Genomic DNA, 18,545 nt, shown 5'->3' with positions numbered 1-18,545 from the left:
GTTAGTTACCTGCATTGTTATGAGTGAGCTACTTTTTTATTAAGGAGTGTCATTGGTGGGGGGGAGGGCTGACATCTGATAGAGGTAGAACTAGGAATGCATTCTGCTCAGATCTTGAAAAGCTAGTAACCAAACTGAAACTACCTTAACCTTAATAATTTAGGAATTGTTTCCCCATGAGGAGAGATTCAGTAAGAATGGCTTTTACTCACTGGAATTCATTAGGGATAAAATATTTAGTACTAGATGGGACTAATTTCTTAACACAGAGGATTGTAAACCTTTAAGCTCCCTACCTCAGAAATCTATGGATGCTCAGATATTGAGGATATTGAGCTTGCAAATGATAAATTTTGGACACTAAGGAGATCAGAGAATATAGAGAGCAGGCAGTAAAACAGACATTGTGGCAGGTCATTGATTAGACTCTGTGGTCCTCTGACTTGTCTAGTGGAATATATTTTCAGTGGTGCTCTCAAAGCTTTGAGGAAAGGAATCTCAACACAAGAAGTTTTTTTTTCACCAAATGTTTCCCTATGTACAGATGCTGCCTGGCCTGCTGAGCATTACTGCTATTTCAATTTTTATTTCAGGTTTCCAGCATCTACAGTTTTTGGTCATAATATAATGGATTAACATACACAGCTCTAGTTTTCAAAAAAATATTGCAAAAATCTGGCTTGAATGTAGTTACAGCAGATTTGAAACCAATGTTCCTTTGAATCATCCAGGAAAGGATCTTTCCATCAGTGTGCTCACTGCATATATTGGATACATCTTAAAATAATTGCAATCCAGTTTCAATTCCAAACACTGTCGGTAAGCAGTTTGCACGTTCACCCTGTGACCTCTGGCTGCTCCAGTTTCCTCCCACATTGCAAAGACGTATGAGTTAGTAGGTTAATTAGTCACACATGTGTAATTGGGTGACATGGGCTCATTGTTACTGTGTTGTAACTCTAAGTAAAACATAAAATAACTTTTGGAGTGCCATGTATGCAGGGATCTTTGTTTTTATTCAGTAACATGCTGTGGACATCACTGACAAGGTCAGCATTATTGCCCATCCCTAACTACTATTGAGGTGGTGGGGTAAACCACTTCCTTGAACCATTGCTTCCACGGTGTCATTGCAAAGGGAGTTCCTGCATTTATACCCAGCAACAATGATAAGGACCAGCAATATATTTCCAGGTCAGGATGGTGTGTGACTTGGAGGGGAACCCGCAGGTGATGGTGATGGTCCCCTGTGCCTAGTGGCCTTGTTTTTCTTGGTCATTGATAACAGGCTTGGGAAGTGCCGTTGAAAAAAATCCAGGCGAGAGAATCCAACAAAGCTTGTGGAGCATACGCACGGCAGCCATAGTGTGCTGCTGGTGGAGTGAGTAAACTGGTAGCTGGTTGATGGCATTCCTGTCAGGTGGGCTTCTATGTCCTGGATGGTGTCACGCTTCTTGAGTGTTGTTGGAGCCACGCACATCCAAGTAAGTGGAAAGTGTCCCATCACACTTCTGGCTTGTGCTTTGGAGATGGTGGAAAGGCTTTGGGATCTCAGCAGGTGTGTCATTCACCATAAAATAACTAGCCTTCAACCTGCTTTTGAAGCCGCAGCATTTATGTTCCAATAGGCAGGGTCAGACTACTTAATTATCATAGGAAATACAAAGAGAAAATGAAGACAGAGGAAATACAAACAGAAAATACCTCAGTAGGGTAGGTTGTGCCTATGGAGGGAGAAGCAGTCTAATGGCTCAGTTTGAAGATTCTTTGTCAGAACTCTTTCTCTTTCCACAGATGCTACCTGATCTGCTGAGTGGTTCCAGCATTTTTGTTTATTTCAGATTTCTGGCATTTACTGTTTCATTTCTGATTTTCGTTATCCAAAGAGCTGTGAATATAATTGAACATTGTATAATCCTCAGGGCCTGAGGAAATTTTGGGGTAATGTTCTGGATCTAATACAATTTGCCTCCAATAATTACAACCATCCCAAGTCTAAATTGTTTGCCTAGTGATGAAAAACAGTGATTGTAGCATTAATTCTGTGGTCATTGCTTTCCACATTCTGAGGAGTCTCCTTTAATCCATAATCTCCATTTTCCAAAACAGGATTTGTTCCATCTTATTTTGAATATTTACATAATATTACTTCCCTCTTCTGTTACAGTGCCTCCTCTGTATCTTTCCCAGCTTCTTTTCGTATACACGGTTGCAATCTTGGAATTTTATTCTTTTTGTTTGTCTTGTTTGAGGTATCACCCTCCCTTCAATCTAAAATGTTTTAACATCTTCAAACGCCCTGTCCATGTTGCTACTGCACAGGTGAAACCTGAGACTCAGTAACTTCCCAATTTTTTGCCACTTCTTTGACATTACTGTGGGTTCATCACACACATCCCTGTCCCTATCTTAATAGCTTGAAATTTATGCGGCTGTATATTCGTATTTTGACTTACATCTGCCTTCAAAATGCATTGCAAACCGAGGATGGTGGAAACAGAAACTATTAGAACATGCTTGATGTCCTGGGATGAAACAGTTAATACAATGACCAACTGGCCAAGTCCCTCCCCCAGATCCAGAGCCCCTTATAAATACTTCATTCTGAGCAATTAAATTTGGGGAAACATTTGAGGAGCTGGGAGATAATTTCATCTTTTTTTTAAATTTTTTTCTGTTATTTTGTAATAGTCTGCTCTTTGGAAGATCGGGATCATGTGGGAGCTGAAATCCATCGCCTTTTGGAGGGCAGTGTTTGCAGAATTTTTTGCCACCATGCTCTTCGTGTTTTTTGGACTGGGCTTTACGATGCGATGGTCTCCGGGCCCCGTCAACGTGCTGCTGGTTTCTCTGGGGTTTGGCTTTGTCCTGGCTGCCCTGGTACAGGCTGTGGGACATGTCAGCGGGGCGCACCTCAACCCGGCTGTTACCTTCGCTTACCTGCTGGGGGCGCAACTGAGCATGTTCCGCTGTGTGATGTACATAGCAGCTCAGCTCCTCGGGGCAGTGGCAGGGGCAGCTGTGTTGTTCGGGGTCACCCCTCCTGCTGTACGGGGCAACCTAGGGCTCAACACGGTAAATATGTCTGCAAATAGTACGCTATAAAGGGAGTTAAAGTATGATCTTGTACAAACTAAAATCTTGTTTTGAAAGCCAATATTAAAGTTTGAAGCAAAATGATAAATGTCTTGGAAAATCATGTATAAAAATAGTAACAAAGGTAATTAGTAAATATAACGAGTGTAAAGGTGTAGAGATTTATAAAAATTACGTTTAAAGGATATCTATATAATAGGTTTGAGATAAAAATATAATAGAGAATGAATTGAAGCAGCATTAATACATTTTAGTAAGTGATGGGTTACATTATTCGGAAATGATTAAGGTGTGTCTAAACTTTGGGACTTAAACATTTACTAAAGTTAAGTAAACGAGAAGCTAAATGACATTACTTTCGCTGGGAATTAAATGGATTAAAATAAACGATATTGTTCCAAGAATATAAATCATTTCGAATTTAAGTTCCCCATATTAATGAACCCTTTAAAATGGCTGGACAGACGAATTGGAAATAACGTGCTATTATTAAAGTACTTTTCAGTGGCTTATTCCCAGAATTATTTATTTGTGGCGCCACCATAATTTAAGATTAATAAATAATAATAATGGGGAACAGGAGTCTAGAGTTTTTCCGCGTTGAACTCCTGGTCATTAATTCCATGAGATTTGTTGAACGATGTCAAGTCAGATCGTGTATGCAACGTGAAAACTGAGGAGATAAAACAAAACATGAAGGGTCGTAAGGTTAATGAAAAAATTATCTTTTTCGTTTTACTTAGTCTTCATTTAGTGTTCTGTATTGTTTTCGGAAAATAGCCGACTACTTTTGAAAAGTGCTTTTGAAAACTTTCTGTACAACTGCAATTTAATCTACAGACCAATGTGGCAAGGGTAGGAAAATTTATATTTATAGTGCAAGATCTGGTGGACTTTGAAAGGTTCGTTGCTTTGGACTGGTTCTGAGCAGAATATTTATCCGAATAATCCAAAATGGTAGGTTTCCCATCAGCTTAAAGGTATGTTCATTGGATTTTTAGCAGTAATTCGTGTTAAGTTATTTTCTGTCTCAATTCGTATTCAATATATTTTTAAATAGGTGAGGTTTTGTTTGGTTTATCACTTTTACTTTGCGTGTTGACCTAACAAGGAATTTTATTTTAACGTTCTGTGTGGTAACATTTTCAGAGATTTAAAAACTTCTCGAAATGTGTCGCGACTTTATGTAACTTCCAGTTTGCATGAGAGTTAAGGGTTAAACTTTCGATTTTCCGAACATTTTGTTATGCTTCTAAATTGCGGGTGTCAAACTTGGGGAATAACATTTAAAAGGAGGAAAATGGCAAAGCTCACTCAGCTGTGATTTCACGGTTGTCCTGCAGATACAGCTTACCAGGGTTCAAACGCTCCGTGTCCACAGTGTGATTGATTGCATTCTTAGCTATAGTGATTGTACTTGGGCTATAAGTTGTGCAACTACAGCCCCAGACCTTTAAAGTTCAGCGACATCAACGCACGAAAGGATGCCAGCAGTTAAAATGGTAAATAATCTTCGTGATTGGGGAAACACGTTAAGACGGACGCCCCTCTAATATTACAGGTGTCAAACCTATATTTGAGAATTGACTCTTAATACGGAAGGGTACAAACACCCCTCCCAATATGAGTTCAGAGCGAAGACCAGCTATCTGTTAGTAAATCTAGATACCATATTATGAGGGATTTTTTTTTGTTGTTGCCCACTGTTTACACCACAAATTATATGCTTCAGTCACTCGGTCGAGATCGCGATCTCGGTCACAATAACTTGGGGAAAGCTCATATTGTTGCAAATAGAATTACATTTTGTCTTGCTCCAGAACAAACAAGCGGAGAAGCATGAAAGGCATACCATGGGTGTGCTATAATATTTTACAGTTAGAAATATGTACCTAGCTGGCAGCTATCGCTTTTAGAATTTGCGTTTGATTTAGGGTGAAGTAAAGAATAAAATTTTAACGGTTTCTGACTGGACTGGTTTATATGAATATACCCAATGTCTGTGATTCAGGGTTGCAACCGTATTCCATGACATAAAAATGGCAACAAAAAAAATCCTCGCTTGCAGCCGAGACTTTATTGCTGGCATATCTTAGTTTCGCTGTCAATTATGGCACTGGCAAAACAATCCCCTGCGCTAATTGAGCAGAGTTCTCAGTATGATCTGGGCCACACTTCTCATCGAAAACAGAGGGAACAAGTCACCGATCTCGTTTCTCTTTAAGTATGGCTGTTGTGTGCAAACTAGCAAAACAAACTTACTAGTCACTGATGTTGTTGCCTGTGGGATGTTGCTGTGCGCAAAACACCACGAAAACAAGGTGGTAATGAATCTTGTAGTTTGTGGGACATGCTATCTGCAATACATCAAAGTAAACGAACGGTGGGGCATTGTGGTTGCTAGTGGTGTCCAGTTATGCGCAAAACATTGCCAACAAAGTAAGTGTCCGTTGCTCAAATATTTTGTGGATCCTGCTGTGCGCAAACGTCACCAAAACAGGGTTACCAAGGCTGCTTGTGGGATTTCGATGAGCGCAATAAAAAAAATCGGTAAGATGAATTAGGTGGCCACTAATTAATTTTAGCGAAACTTTGCTGAGCACAGAACATCGCCAAGATGGACTAGGTGGCCATTAATTACATTTTAAACAGGGGTCTTTGCTGTGCGCAAAACGGATTGGATATCCATCGTTTTTTTTTCCGTTACATCTTTCTGAGCGCAAAACCACCGTAAAAAGAGTCTTTCTGGTTATTGCCCTTATTGTTGCTTGTGGGATCTCGCTGTGAGCAAAGCACCACCAAAGCAGGCTAGGTTGTAATTGATCTAACTTCTCTTGCCCAAAACAGAATATCAAATCTAATACCTTTGACTATAGGATATGGGTTGCAAATCACTAGCAGTACATTATCTCGTCACTGAGTCATTGCTGACTTGTGTGTGTGAAACTAAAACCAACTGAGAGATAATTAAACGCTTTTCTGCTTGCAGGAATCCTTATATGTTCAAACTATTGGCAAAAGACTTTGTACATTGACCATCTTGTCCTCTGTGGAATCTAATAGAAATGTGATGTTGCATTTATGTAATGTTGAATGAAGTCAGACTACTGTATTTTAAAGCATTTTGAGATGTATTTTTGAGCACTATCTGTTAATGATACTCTGCAAAGATGTAACCAGGAATAAGTATTTTATCCAAGCTTTATATATTGAGTGACTGAAACAGCTCTTTCATGGCTACTAGGAATAATGGCTAAAATTCTTCCTTCTCCTCCCCAGGATTCACATACAGACTCATCACTATTACTTTAGATGACTACCTAAACTTCAGTTAATGGTGACATACTATCACCACCAGTCTTCCAAGAAATGGATAATTTTCTGCTAGTCTGTCAAAACCAAAATATAGTTCAGAACAGCTAGCCAGGGCTACAATAAATACCTGTCACTTGCCTTCCTTAGACTAAATATACAGTTGGCCATTAGTCACCAGGGGCTACAGGCAAAATTCACTATTTCCATGACAGGGCACAGTTGTGTATTTTACTGTATTGTACTTTACTGTATATTGCAAAGCAATGCTTCAATAGATCACTAAGACTTTAGACCTTTCCAAACACGCAATTCAGCACCAACTAGGTATTAGGACAAATGGGACAATACCCCCAAAATCATTTCCAATATGAAAAGTTAAAATTAAATAATAGTAATGAATTAAAATACAATTTAGTTTTAGCAGTAAGTTGCAGACACAAGAAATATGTTTTGCCCTTCTAAGTAGACACATCAATTGCATACAGTATTTGAAATTCCTCTTCTAATTTTGTGCCATATTAATGCATTCAGATTAATATTATTACAGTAAGGCATGTTAAGATATTTCCTAATGCATCTGTAGTGTTTCACATCCTCAAAAAGGCCCATCTACCTGTTCTGGTATTTCAAATATTGCTATCAATCCCATAGCACTCTTCAAAGACAAAGAGGTCCCACTCACCTATCAACTTTCTTCCTCAGACAAACTTCATCAAAACCAGATTAACAACTGTTGTCTATGGCATTCTGGTGTACAGATTTTCCTGTGCAAACTCACTATACAGTGGTGCTAGAAAGTTTGTGAACCCTGTAGAATTTCCTCTATTTATGCATAAATGTGACCTAAAATGTGATCAGATCTTCACATAAGTCCTAAAACTAGGTAAAGAGAACCTATTTAAATAAATAACACAAAACATTATATTTGTTCATTTATTTATTGAGAAAAATGATCCAATATTCCATGTATTTGTTGGAAAAATTATGTGAACCTCTGCTTTCAGTAACTAGTATGACCTCCTTGTACAGCAACAACTTCAACCAAATGTTTCCGGTAACTTGATCAGTCCTGCACATTAGCTTGGAGGAACTTTAGGCCATTCCTCCTTACAAAATTGCTTCAACTCTGGGATGTTGGTGGGCTTCCTTGCATGAACTGCTTGCTTCAGGTCCTTCCACCACAACATTAAGGTTAGAACTCCTTTTCGGCCATTCGAAAACACACATTTTCTTCTTTTTAAACCATTCTGCTGTTGATTTATTCTGATCTTTTGGATCATTTTCTTGTTGCATTATCTGACCTATTAAGCTTCAAGTGACAGACTGCTACCCTGACATTCTCCTGTAAAATGTCTTGATACAACTTTGTTCCCTCAATGGTTGCAAGCCGTCCAGGCCGTGAATCAGAAAAGCAGCCCGAACCATAATGCTCCTTCCACCATGCTTCACAGTTGGAATGAGGTTTTGGTGTTGGTGTGCAGTGCCCCTTCTCCTCCAAACATAGCAATGTGCATTTCTGCCAAAAAGTTTAACTTTTATCTCATGTCCACAGAACATTGTCCCAGAAGTATTGTAGTACATCCAGGTGGTCTTTTGCAAACTTGAGATGTGCAGCAATGTTCCTTTTGGGGAGAGCAGTGGTTTCTTCCATGGTGTCCTTCCATGAACACCATTCTTGTTCAGTGTTTTTCTTATAGGGGATACATGAACAGAGACTTTAGCAAGTTCTAGAGATTTCTGCAGGTCTTTTACTGTTACCCTTGGGTTCTTTTTCACCTCCTTCAGCAGTGCATATTGTGCTCTTGGTGTGATCTTTGCAGGATGCCCACTCCTAGGGAGAGTAGAAACAGTTACTGAATTTCCTCCATTTGTAGACAATTTCTCTTACTGTGGACTGATGAACACTCAGGTTTTTAGAAATGCTTTTGTAGCCTTTTCAAGCTTCATGCATCTCTACAATTCTTCTTCTAAGGTCCTTGTTTTGATCGAGGCATGGTGTACATAAACAGATCTTTCTTGAGAAGGGCAGGCTCTGTCAGTAACCTGACTTTGTGTGCCTTTTTTTATAAGGCAGGGGCTCTACAACCCACACCTCCAATCTCATCTCATTGATTGGAATACCTGACTCCAAATAGCCTTTGTAGAAGGCATTACCCTAGAGGTTCACATACTTTTTCCAACAAATACATTGGATCATTTTTCTCAATAAATAAAAGTATAATGTTTTTAATGTTGTTTATTCAATTTGGTTTTATCTAGTCTTATGACTTTTGTGAAGATCTGATCACATTTATGCAGAAATAGATGGCTCACAAACTTTCTAGCACCACTGTATGTTTTGCAGTTTGATATTTTTGAGTAAAATGATGAACAAGGAAAACATAATTTTCATATTTATTTGGATCATTTCAAAATTCCAATTCAACTTGGCATTGATTTCTTCCATGCACTGTATATACAAAATGCAGAAGACAAATGAAGAATTAGATTCTTAAGTATGGTTAAACGAAGAATTAGATTCACAAGGATATTATGTGTTGTTAAATGTGAAAATTTAGCGCATGCACAGAAAACAAAAGAATTCTTCCTCAAGTGTTGTGTGGAATGTACAGGTAAACAGAAGTGAGGTGGTGATTCAGAGACCAGATGGGAGATATAGTAAAAGTTCGCAATTACTTGGCTAAATTTCATCATTGATATAATTCAATTATAGGATGTTAAACTTCCTCAATGCTGAACAAAATCCCAGTTTATCATTAAATATATTATTCAAACATTGAATTCACAAACTTAAATATTGACTTTTTTTTAGAAAGGTCATAATTCAACTAATTTCCCAGTGGGAGGTAGGTGAAAGCAATATTTTTAAATATTTACTTTTATCCCAAATATTGCTTCCTTCTCCCTGAAATCTTGACCTATCACAAACTACACACACAAAATGTTGGAGGAACTCAGTGGGCAAGATACCATCTATGGAAAAAAGTACAGTCAACATTTCGGACCAAGACCCTTCAGCAGGACTGCAAGCTATTAGCTTTCCTATTTGAAACACAGAACAGCTCAATACAATTTCACATGAATATGGTTCTACATCTCTGAACGATACTTAAGAATTACTTGCCACTTTCATTGCAATGCAAAGCTATTGTTTGGAAAATGAAATAAAATCACTTGAAGGTCAAGACATTATACTGTTAGGCAAAGTAGCAATAGCATCAGTTTTACTCAGATACTTCATGGTTTCAAAACTGGAGCAACTCCATTCTCCAGCCAGCAAAGAAATGCTTTGAAATTGGGTTGTTTCATTAAATTAGTTATCATGTTCCTGAAGTAATAACACATAATGAAGTCATGACACAGTAATGATCCCTCTCTTAGCCATTCATTGCAAAGTGTGCACATTTACATCACATCGTACCCAGTAAATCTGTGGGTTGAGATGGCATTCAAACACTATCATAAGCTCAGATCCAGGAACGAATAGTAAAATCTAGAATTAAGTAGAATCTAAAGAATAGTATTGGTTTTTGACTTTTGGTAGCAGACAATTATATCTCTAGAAGTGCCTGTAAATACAACCCTTTAGATTCCTTTCTGATCTATTGTTGCCATTTCTAATAGCAATATTGTTTTTATTCTTTAGCTGCATGCCGGAGTGGGTATTGGCCAGGGCACAGTCGTGGAGATATTCCTTACTCTTCAGTTTGTCCTCTGTATTTTTGCCACAACAGACATTCGCAGAAATGGATTCATGGGTTCAGCAGCCATGATTATTGGCTTTTCACTCACTGTAGGTCACTTCTTTGGGGTAAGTCTGGAATTTTCACTTCATTTGCCAAAGGACTAGGTTTGGTGTGGAAAATGTACTTGGCTCCAGACTAAAAGGTAACAAGCGTTCCCCTGACAGCTGACTTGCAAAATGTGACTCTGTGTTGTTGCCACATCCAGGCTAGGAAGATGTCCAGCTGAGGTGCTCAAAATGGCCATGAACCCTCAGAGCAGGAAGGGTTTATAATTAAGCCTTACATTGTTAACCTTCATTCAGCAATTCCTACTGGAAAGTACAAACACATAAACATGAAGCAAAGACAGACACCACCTCTATGTGATTATTTTATGTGCATTGGCCTCTTTAAGGCACTAGTTTTAATTGATTATTTTTACCCTATCAAACCACATGTCATTGTCACTTTGGAAAATTTACCCAAAATCAGAATAATTAGCCTGAGTCCAGATCATCACAAAAGATGCAATGACTGATTTTCATTCAGATCAACCAGCATTAAAAGGATCATTGTCACCTTGGTATGAAACCAATTTCATTGCTGTTTAATGAGCAAGGCTGTAGACCAACAACTGGGAACTGATTAACCTAAACAGAATGACTTTAGCCCGCACGAATCTCCATCTATGCTTAAATTTGTCAGTTCTTAAGTTTCTGTGAGTTACACATCAGGTCTGGAGTAATAGGTCTTCTAATGTCTAATAAACCTGGGCAAGAACCCCTTTATAGTGGAGATCAGGGATCCTTAGACACTTAAACTATATATGGGTGCCTAAAACTTTTGCATAGTACTGTATTTGTCAATGTGGAGCAGAGTGCAAGTTTGTAAATCTGGCAGGACAAAAGGATGTTGGGAATAGCAAGGGTGGAGCACTGCGGGAGGGGTGTGGGACAGGTGGCAGAGAAGGGGTGCTGGGGCAGGGGGTGGTGTGGGCCAGTCCTAAGACAACAGGGAAGGTCATTTGATTCCAAACAATTGTTTATTGATCATTACAGAATCTCTCTCTCTGGTGATTTCTATTCCTCCCCTCTCCCCAACCACAATTCCCCTCTCCCTTCCCCTTTCCACTCTCAGTACACAATAGAGACCCATTTCAGAATCAGGTTTATCATCACTCATGTATGCCATGAATTTTTTTTTTGCTGCAGCAGTACAGTGCAATACATAAAATTACTGTAGTACTATGCAAAAGTCATAGGCATCCTAACAATGTATATGTGCTAGAGTTGCAAGTCGCATCTGGCTCTGCCCACCTCTCTGTGATTACTCTCCATTTCCAGCTCATCCTGCTGCCTGGTGTAGAAAGTTTTCTTTGTTGGCTCTGAATTGTTGGGATGGTATTTTGTAGTTCTCAAGAATACAACTGAAGCCAGAGTCAGAAACACAGTCAAAAAAGTCAATTGTGATCCTGTATGAAGAACTCAGCTTAATTAGCAAAAGGTTTTATGTTCTTTAATATTTCCATGCATACTGTTGACAGATATTTTAAGCTCATGGCTCTGAATACTTTATTGGTGATGAGTAGTAATCAGTACTGCTTCTTAGAAATTATCTGTTAAAACTTTTTATGCATTCAATTATGTCTGATCAGAATTATAGCATACCACATTGTTTTCTCCAGCTTTATTACACTGGATGTGGAATGAATCCAGCAAGGTCCTTTGCACCAGCCGTACTCACTAGAAATTTTGGAAATCACTGGGTAAGCACAAACTGTATTCAATGCAAACCAAGTGAGCAACTGAACAAAGCTCATTTACAAAGAAATGAAAACATTAAAGGTGCTTGTAAAATGCACCAACATTTCTTCAATCGCACATAAACAGAATCTTTCAAGTTAGGAACTATGGGGTTTTTGTACCTCAAGGATATTTTTATAATTGGTAGATAACAGATAATTCAAATGCAGCTAAATAAGTTCAAGTTCTCCTGTCTGATCATACATTCTGCTTATTTGTAAAGCACTTTAAAAAGGTTAAAAATTGTCCATAATTCTTAAAGGGGATCTATCAGACTGTATATGCTCATTATAAGCAAGCCTTTCCCATTTTTAATAAAGCATGCATCTTTTAGCATGCCCTTGATTCTAAAGTAATCCAAAACACTATCTTAGAAGGTCAAATGTCCTTGTCCTAAGCTGCAGGTTTTAAAGAACTGACATATTTAAAAAGCAGTATCATTTATAATTCAGCAGAAATTGGCTTTGTTATCAATCTCTAAAAACAGAGATAAGGATGTCTGTGATGGGAACTGGAAAGCACTCACTGAGCACTAAAAGGTGCTTTAAAGTAGTTATTTGCTCACTAACTTTTTTTTTGAATAGATATAAAGTTCCATTGCAGCAGGTTGGATCCTACTGCAGAAGTTGCAACAGGCAAATACTCAACAATGCTGCAAGTGTATGTCAGGAAACTTACTTGCTCTGGGTGAGGGAAGGTACAAGGTATTGTCCTACTTTCCATAGCTATTCCTGTCCAATTTTCTATCAGACTGATGCAGTTACATATCATTGCTGCATTTTGCCAAACTTTCTAAGATCTGTTTAAGATGCCGAGCATTGTGTTGCTTCTAAACACCAAGCTCCATATTTCAAGTTGAATTAGCTCATCACAACTGGGTGTCAAATATCCTCAGACTTGGGATGCCAAAAAAATAGTCTTTTCTTCTTTCCTTCGCGAAGTAGGCCCTTTGAGCCTCACCGCCCCAGCAATCTCCGACAATTCCAATTTAACCCCAACCTAATCACGGGACAATTTACAATAACCAATTAACCTATCCAGTACATCTTTGGACTGTGGAAGGAAACTGGAGCACCCGGGGAAAACGCACGCATTCCACGGGGAGGACATACAGAGACTCCTTACAGAACAGCACCAGAATTGAATTCCAAACTCTGCAACGCCCAGAGCTGTGATAGCATCATGCTAACCACTACACTACCATGGTGCAATATTTACTACTGGTGACTCTCGTAGAAAAGTGTAGATGGGCATATACAAAATCCTCTATTTATGGCCTCAGGCTGTAAAGCACTTTACAGTCAAAGTACTTTCAAAGTTCAATTACAGTTATAAGATAGGAAACTAAGCAGGCAATTCACACAAACATCAACACAATAATAACCCAGATACTGGCTTATAGAGATATTGACAGCTGAGATAATACCCCTGCCTTTTTTTTTGAAAAATGATATAGATTTGAAAGAGCAGATCTGATATCATCTGTTCCTTCAGATGAATGTCTCACCCAAAAGACACCTTCAACAGAGTAGAACGCCCAGAAATACTGCACTGGAGCACTAACTAAGATTTTCATACTCCGGTCTCTTCAGTGGAGTTTGTATTGTCCAGATGCAAGGTTGCTATGAACTGGAACATTTGTAACAGTTGGTGAAAATACATATGTTGAATAACTTTAGGAACTGGCTCATCTATGATGTATCCCTGAAGAAATAGCTGGGTTGCTTAGATTCATACATTAAGATATTCACTTGGGTAAGGTTCAGGTGGGACATTAGGACCTATGGAATCATGCATTGTCTCAGTCACAAGCCTTAGGAGGAAATGCTCAATTCTAATTAGTTAACACCACTTTGTTTTTCACTTATGTTATTTATGTCAATTATGTCTTTGCAGGTATACTGGGTAGGCCCTCTGATAGGAGGTTCTATTGCAGCTCTGCTGTATGATTTTATCCTGTTCCCCAGAATGAGAGGGATCTCAGAGAGATTGGCTATTCTTAAAGGAGCTCATCCCCTTGAAGCTGATGGACAACAGGAACCTCGGAGTGATCCCATTGAACTCAAAACACAAGCCTTATAAAAGTAGCTTTCTCTTTAAAGAAAGTGGTCTACAACACAAGATCTATCCTATCATCACAAAGATATATTGTGAAATTTTCTGTGTTTTTACTCAAGGTGTGCTTGAAAGAATATGAATGCTGTCAATGTCCCTAGGCAGGAAATTATAATATCTAAATTACAGTACAGATAAAAAGGAATTAAAAAAACAAATGGAGATCAATTACTCAGATATTTTCAACATTCTAAGATTCTTCAAGTTCAGGGTTTGAATTTCATTAATTGGAAAAATATTATATATAATCATATTTTACAAAAGTTAAATTGAAATTATAACCTGCTATCTTTAAAGTACTAATTGCACATGCTTTAATAATATAATGGGCTGTTTTGATGGGACAAAAATATATTTTTAAGTTCTTTAAGTTCATGAAAAACGTAGGCAAGTTTACATTTTACAGCAGTGGAAGTCCAATCTAGCTGGTTAAATCTACCTTTTCTGAAGTAGAATGGATTTTTATAGATCTTATAACTTCCTTTTTGTTTAAAAAAAAAGCAAACAGCTCCCCATAACATCGCCCACCCCATCCCTCCAAAATAAAATTGAAGTTTACTTCGGAAAAAAATCGCCAAATAAGGAGGTATCATTAAGTGGAACTTTGCTGGTAACTTAGCGTTTTGGAAAATTTCTTTTGTAGCCAATAGGTTTTATCACACAGATAGTATTGGGTCACTTGGTGCAACTTAAAACCCTCCCCACCATTCTAAGTAGTTTATAGTATTTACATAACCTCAGAGACATTTTTCTTACTATCAAAACCCTGCAACTTAAAAGTATTTTTACATAGATTAGATTGTCATTCAAGACAATTTAACTCAAATTATTAAACAAGGGAGCAAATTGATTTTGTGACAAAGTATAATCTTCTGCTTTATGAAATGTTATACATACAACAACTGATCATTATAGTCCTTTCACTTTGCAAAATAAACACCAGAAAATTCAGTATTTTAATTTTAAAATAGTTTGGATTGACCCTCTATGTTTGCCTTGCCCACTCACAAGCTGATTTTGGGTATATGCCCTGCATTCTAATGTTGTACCAGCATAGAATTTAGAGTTGAATTTAGAATTTAGAGAATATGAAATTTCAAGATGCAGTGTTATAAAGACCATAGGCAATTTTATTTTCCAGTAGAGGTGCCAGTGCCTTTTTTCACAAAACATGTTGCAGAACTTGCCTCAAAGTGGATAAAAAGTGTCTAATTGATCTGTGTGTACAATACAACACAACACTGGTTTTTAATTTTTTAAACACTTTCACAATTATCAGTAACTCGGCACCATTTAGTCAGTGAGAAACCAAGAGGCAGCAGGAAATACAATTTTGAAGATTAATGGGTTGGGATGAAAATTTGTATTATGGGGATATGAAAGACTTAAATCTTTAATGGTTGTAGAATGCCTAATCAAAATCTAAAAATTTGAATTTCACAAGAACAAGTTCTGAATGTTCACCACAATGTACTTGGTAATTTTGCTGCATAATCTCTTGAAGACATAATGTAAACTAAAGTTCACAAAATCTGCCTACAGTCCTTCACTGTTCATTTGTAGGGTTGTCCAAGAATTCCACTCTGCTTGGTACACCAGGAAGACTATTAATATATACGGACGCAGTTACAACCATTCCTCAAGATTTTCTGCTCTGTGTGAAGAACACAAGTTTATGAACAACTTGGGGTGGGGGGGGGTAGCAGAGTTCTGTTCCTCATTTTTGTTTTCTTTTAAACCTTATTTTGTAAATTCCAAACTAAATTTCAACATTTTTAGAAATTCAAATGGTCCTAATACTGTATTGTTATGAATGATGGAGCATGGGGCTCCCAAATCTGAACGTTACAACTCCATATCTACACTAACATACAAATACAACATTGAATAAATTTTATCATTTCTTGTTGAAGCTGCTAGATAAGATTGTTACATAGTTCAAATATTAGCATCTTAAAAGATGAAGGGATGTATGAATGAATACTTCTACCTCATAAAATTAATCACTAGGACTGCACTGGTGGCACCCATATAAAGAGTACAGACCTTATCAATCACTTGACTCCAGTAAAAAACAACACAATGAGGCAGAAGGGAAAGGAAAAGGTACAAAAAAAATTTAAATAGCTATTTAATAACAATTAATGAACTGAAAGAATATTGTCTATTTCACACTCTGAATTGTGCTAAACCTAATACGATATGTTCACCTGATTTGTCAATTTATTCCCTATTGTAAATTCCTTTGGCTACAGTGAATGGTAGCTGGAAAACAATTAATTAGGGGAATATTCCAGTAACAATTAGTCAATTGGTATTATTGTAAATGTGCTTCCCTGTAACAAAGTTCTGGATCCACACACAAGGATTTTTTTTTTACAAGCTGTGTGAGATTTATGCTTTGTGGTGAGGTTTTTAGAAGGAAGAATACTGTCCTTATTTGTTTTGGAATGGAGATTTTCTTCCCCTCCTAGTCACCTGAAATAAAATGTTCATTTAACATTGGCACCATTACTAGGATTAGTTCTTGTACTTAAGGGCAAACAGTTTGGACTTCTTTTTTGCCCACTAAGAGCAATTCCTTGTGTGTATTCACTTTGGTCTTTTTGACCAAGATTTTTTTTGAATTGGGAGTGATGCTATATTGTTAAAATAGTGCATCTTTGTAGTATTGTTAAGGCATTATATTTTGAATAAATAAATTTTGAAAAGTGGCACAGCATTATTTCAGTAAAAGTTTAAATTGATTGTGATTGTATTGGTGAATTCATAGTGCATCAAATGGAAGTAGACTTAAAATAGCAAGTTCAGTAAAAATTTGATCATTCTTAAAATATTCAAGATGTAAGAAAGAATGCAGGATGCTTTCTTAGCTCACACTTTGCACTGAAATAGCATTAAAGTGTGTCAGTCATTTGAACTCTGAATTGCTTGGTGCTTAAACTTCCCTTTATTTTTACAACTTTTGTAGATTGCTTTAGGAGGATAATGGAAGTATTTTAATAGGGCACGTTTATTGGAAAACTTGCAGATTTGATTCTTCCAAAAAATGTCCATTAAACAAATCAAGTTGCAACTAATAAACGCTTTTTTTTAAACATACCACTATAATAATTTTGTGCCTTCTCAAGCAAGATGCTAAAGGAGCCAGAAGCCAACTAAAAACAGACTGGACAGACTTACTAATTTTTTCAAGGGCAACACACTAAAGGTGGTGAATGGATGCTGCTATGAAATTTTCATATCCAACCCATCACTTGGAAACAAAAATTTGCAGTTAATTTAATAGTTTTTTTTTTAATTTGAAACTATTAAATTCAAGGTCAACTTAAATTGAATGAGATTGAGTTTTTTAAATTGTCTGTTTTAAAATAAAATGTGCTCAGACACATGCCATCTGACTGCTATAGCAAGTTGCAACCAAATTGGATCCTCTTCCACAAGTTACAGAAACACAATACCAGCTCTTTATAAGCACCACACAATTATGTACTTGTAAGACTTTACAATATATACTTTTATGTATTTTTCAGTGATTACTATAAAGGATAATGTAAAGGTTACATTTATCTTCATGTTTACTAGTGTTTGTAACCCATAGAGATGAGGAAAGAAAAACAATCCTACACAACTTGAAATTGTGACAATTTTCCTCTCATGTTAATAGACAAATGTCATGTTGTGTATTTGATCCACAGCGTGTGGCAACCTGCAATAATAAGAATATTCAAAGTCTGTAATAGTTTTATCCAAACACCAAAAAGGAATTTATTCACATAAAACCTTGATTTTTAAACCCTCATTCAGTACTATCTATTCCTCTTCTCCACAGCATACAACTTCATAAATAATAACTGTTGGCAAAAGAAATAACTTGCTCCTAGTCTTATTCTGTTGGAGGTATCTGATGTGATGTCCTTAGGGTTTGTTTTTAATTTTTCCCAAGAGACTCTTCAAGATAATATAATCAAAAAATAAGAACCAGTTGCCCTACTATTCACTAAAGAACCACACTAACTTATCATTCCAATACCTTGCTATAGTAAAAATTTCACAATAACACCAAGTTACAAGATTGCTGCTCTGGCTCTGATACCTCCACTTGAGTACAAATCAAAGGGAATCACCTCTATTTGTCAATTTTGGAATGCAGTGGTAGGATCTGAGCTGAAACAAATCTGACCAATTCCAAACACAAGAGATTCTGCAGATGCTAGAAATCCAGGGCAACACACACAAAGTGTTAGAGGAACTCAGCATCTATGGAAATAAATAAAGTCAATGTTTCAGGCCAAACCCCTTCATGACCGCAAAGGAAGGGGGAAGATGCTGGAATAAGAAGGTGGGGGGGGGGAGAGAAGGGTTTTCCTCCAAAGGTTATTAGAGGAGCAACACCCTATAATTCCATCTGGGTAGCCTCCAACCTGATGGTATCAACATCCAGTTCTTCAACGTCTGTAGTTCCCCCCCCCCCCCCTTTCCCTCTTCTCTG

General features: G+C 37.4%; 1 protein-coding gene across 1 annotated transcript; it reads left to right on the top strand.

Moving 5' to 3' along the window:
• Window positions 1-2,715: 2,715 nt before the first annotated feature.
• On the top strand, window positions 2,716-14,020 carry LOC134340372 (lens fiber major intrinsic protein-like). The gene is made up of 4 exons (XM_063037548.1): window positions 2,716-3,075; window positions 10,058-10,222; window positions 11,821-11,901; window positions 13,835-14,020. Exons 1-4 carry the CDS (start codon window positions 2,716-2,718, stop codon window positions 14,018-14,020), a joined length of 792 nt encoding a protein of 263 aa, XP_062893618.1.
• Window positions 14,021-18,545: the final 4,525 nt, after the last annotated feature.

This window comes from Mobula hypostoma, chromosome X1 (genome assembly GCF_963921235.1).
Source record: "Mobula hypostoma chromosome X1, sMobHyp1.1, whole genome shotgun sequence".
Taxonomy (NCBI): Eukaryota; Metazoa; Chordata; class Chondrichthyes; order Myliobatiformes; family Myliobatidae; genus Mobula; species Mobula hypostoma.
Note: the sequence above shows the minus strand (reverse complement) of the source record. Positions and strands in the feature narration are given on the sequence as shown.

Bases quoted from the DNA above. Each gene is read 5' to 3' on its own strand.
- LOC134340372 (XM_063037548.1), top strand. From the start codon at position 2,716: ATGTGGGAGCTGAAATCCATCGCCTTTTGGAGGGCAGTGTTTGCAGAA. The intron at 3,076-10,057 runs GTAAATATGTCT...TTTATTCTTTAG, and splicing joins GCAACCTAGGGCTCAACACG to CTGCATGCCGGAGTGGGTAT. The intron at 10,223-11,820 runs GTAAGTCTGGAA...TGTTTTCTCCAG, and splicing joins CTGTAGGTCACTTCTTTGGG to CTTTATTACACTGGATGTGG.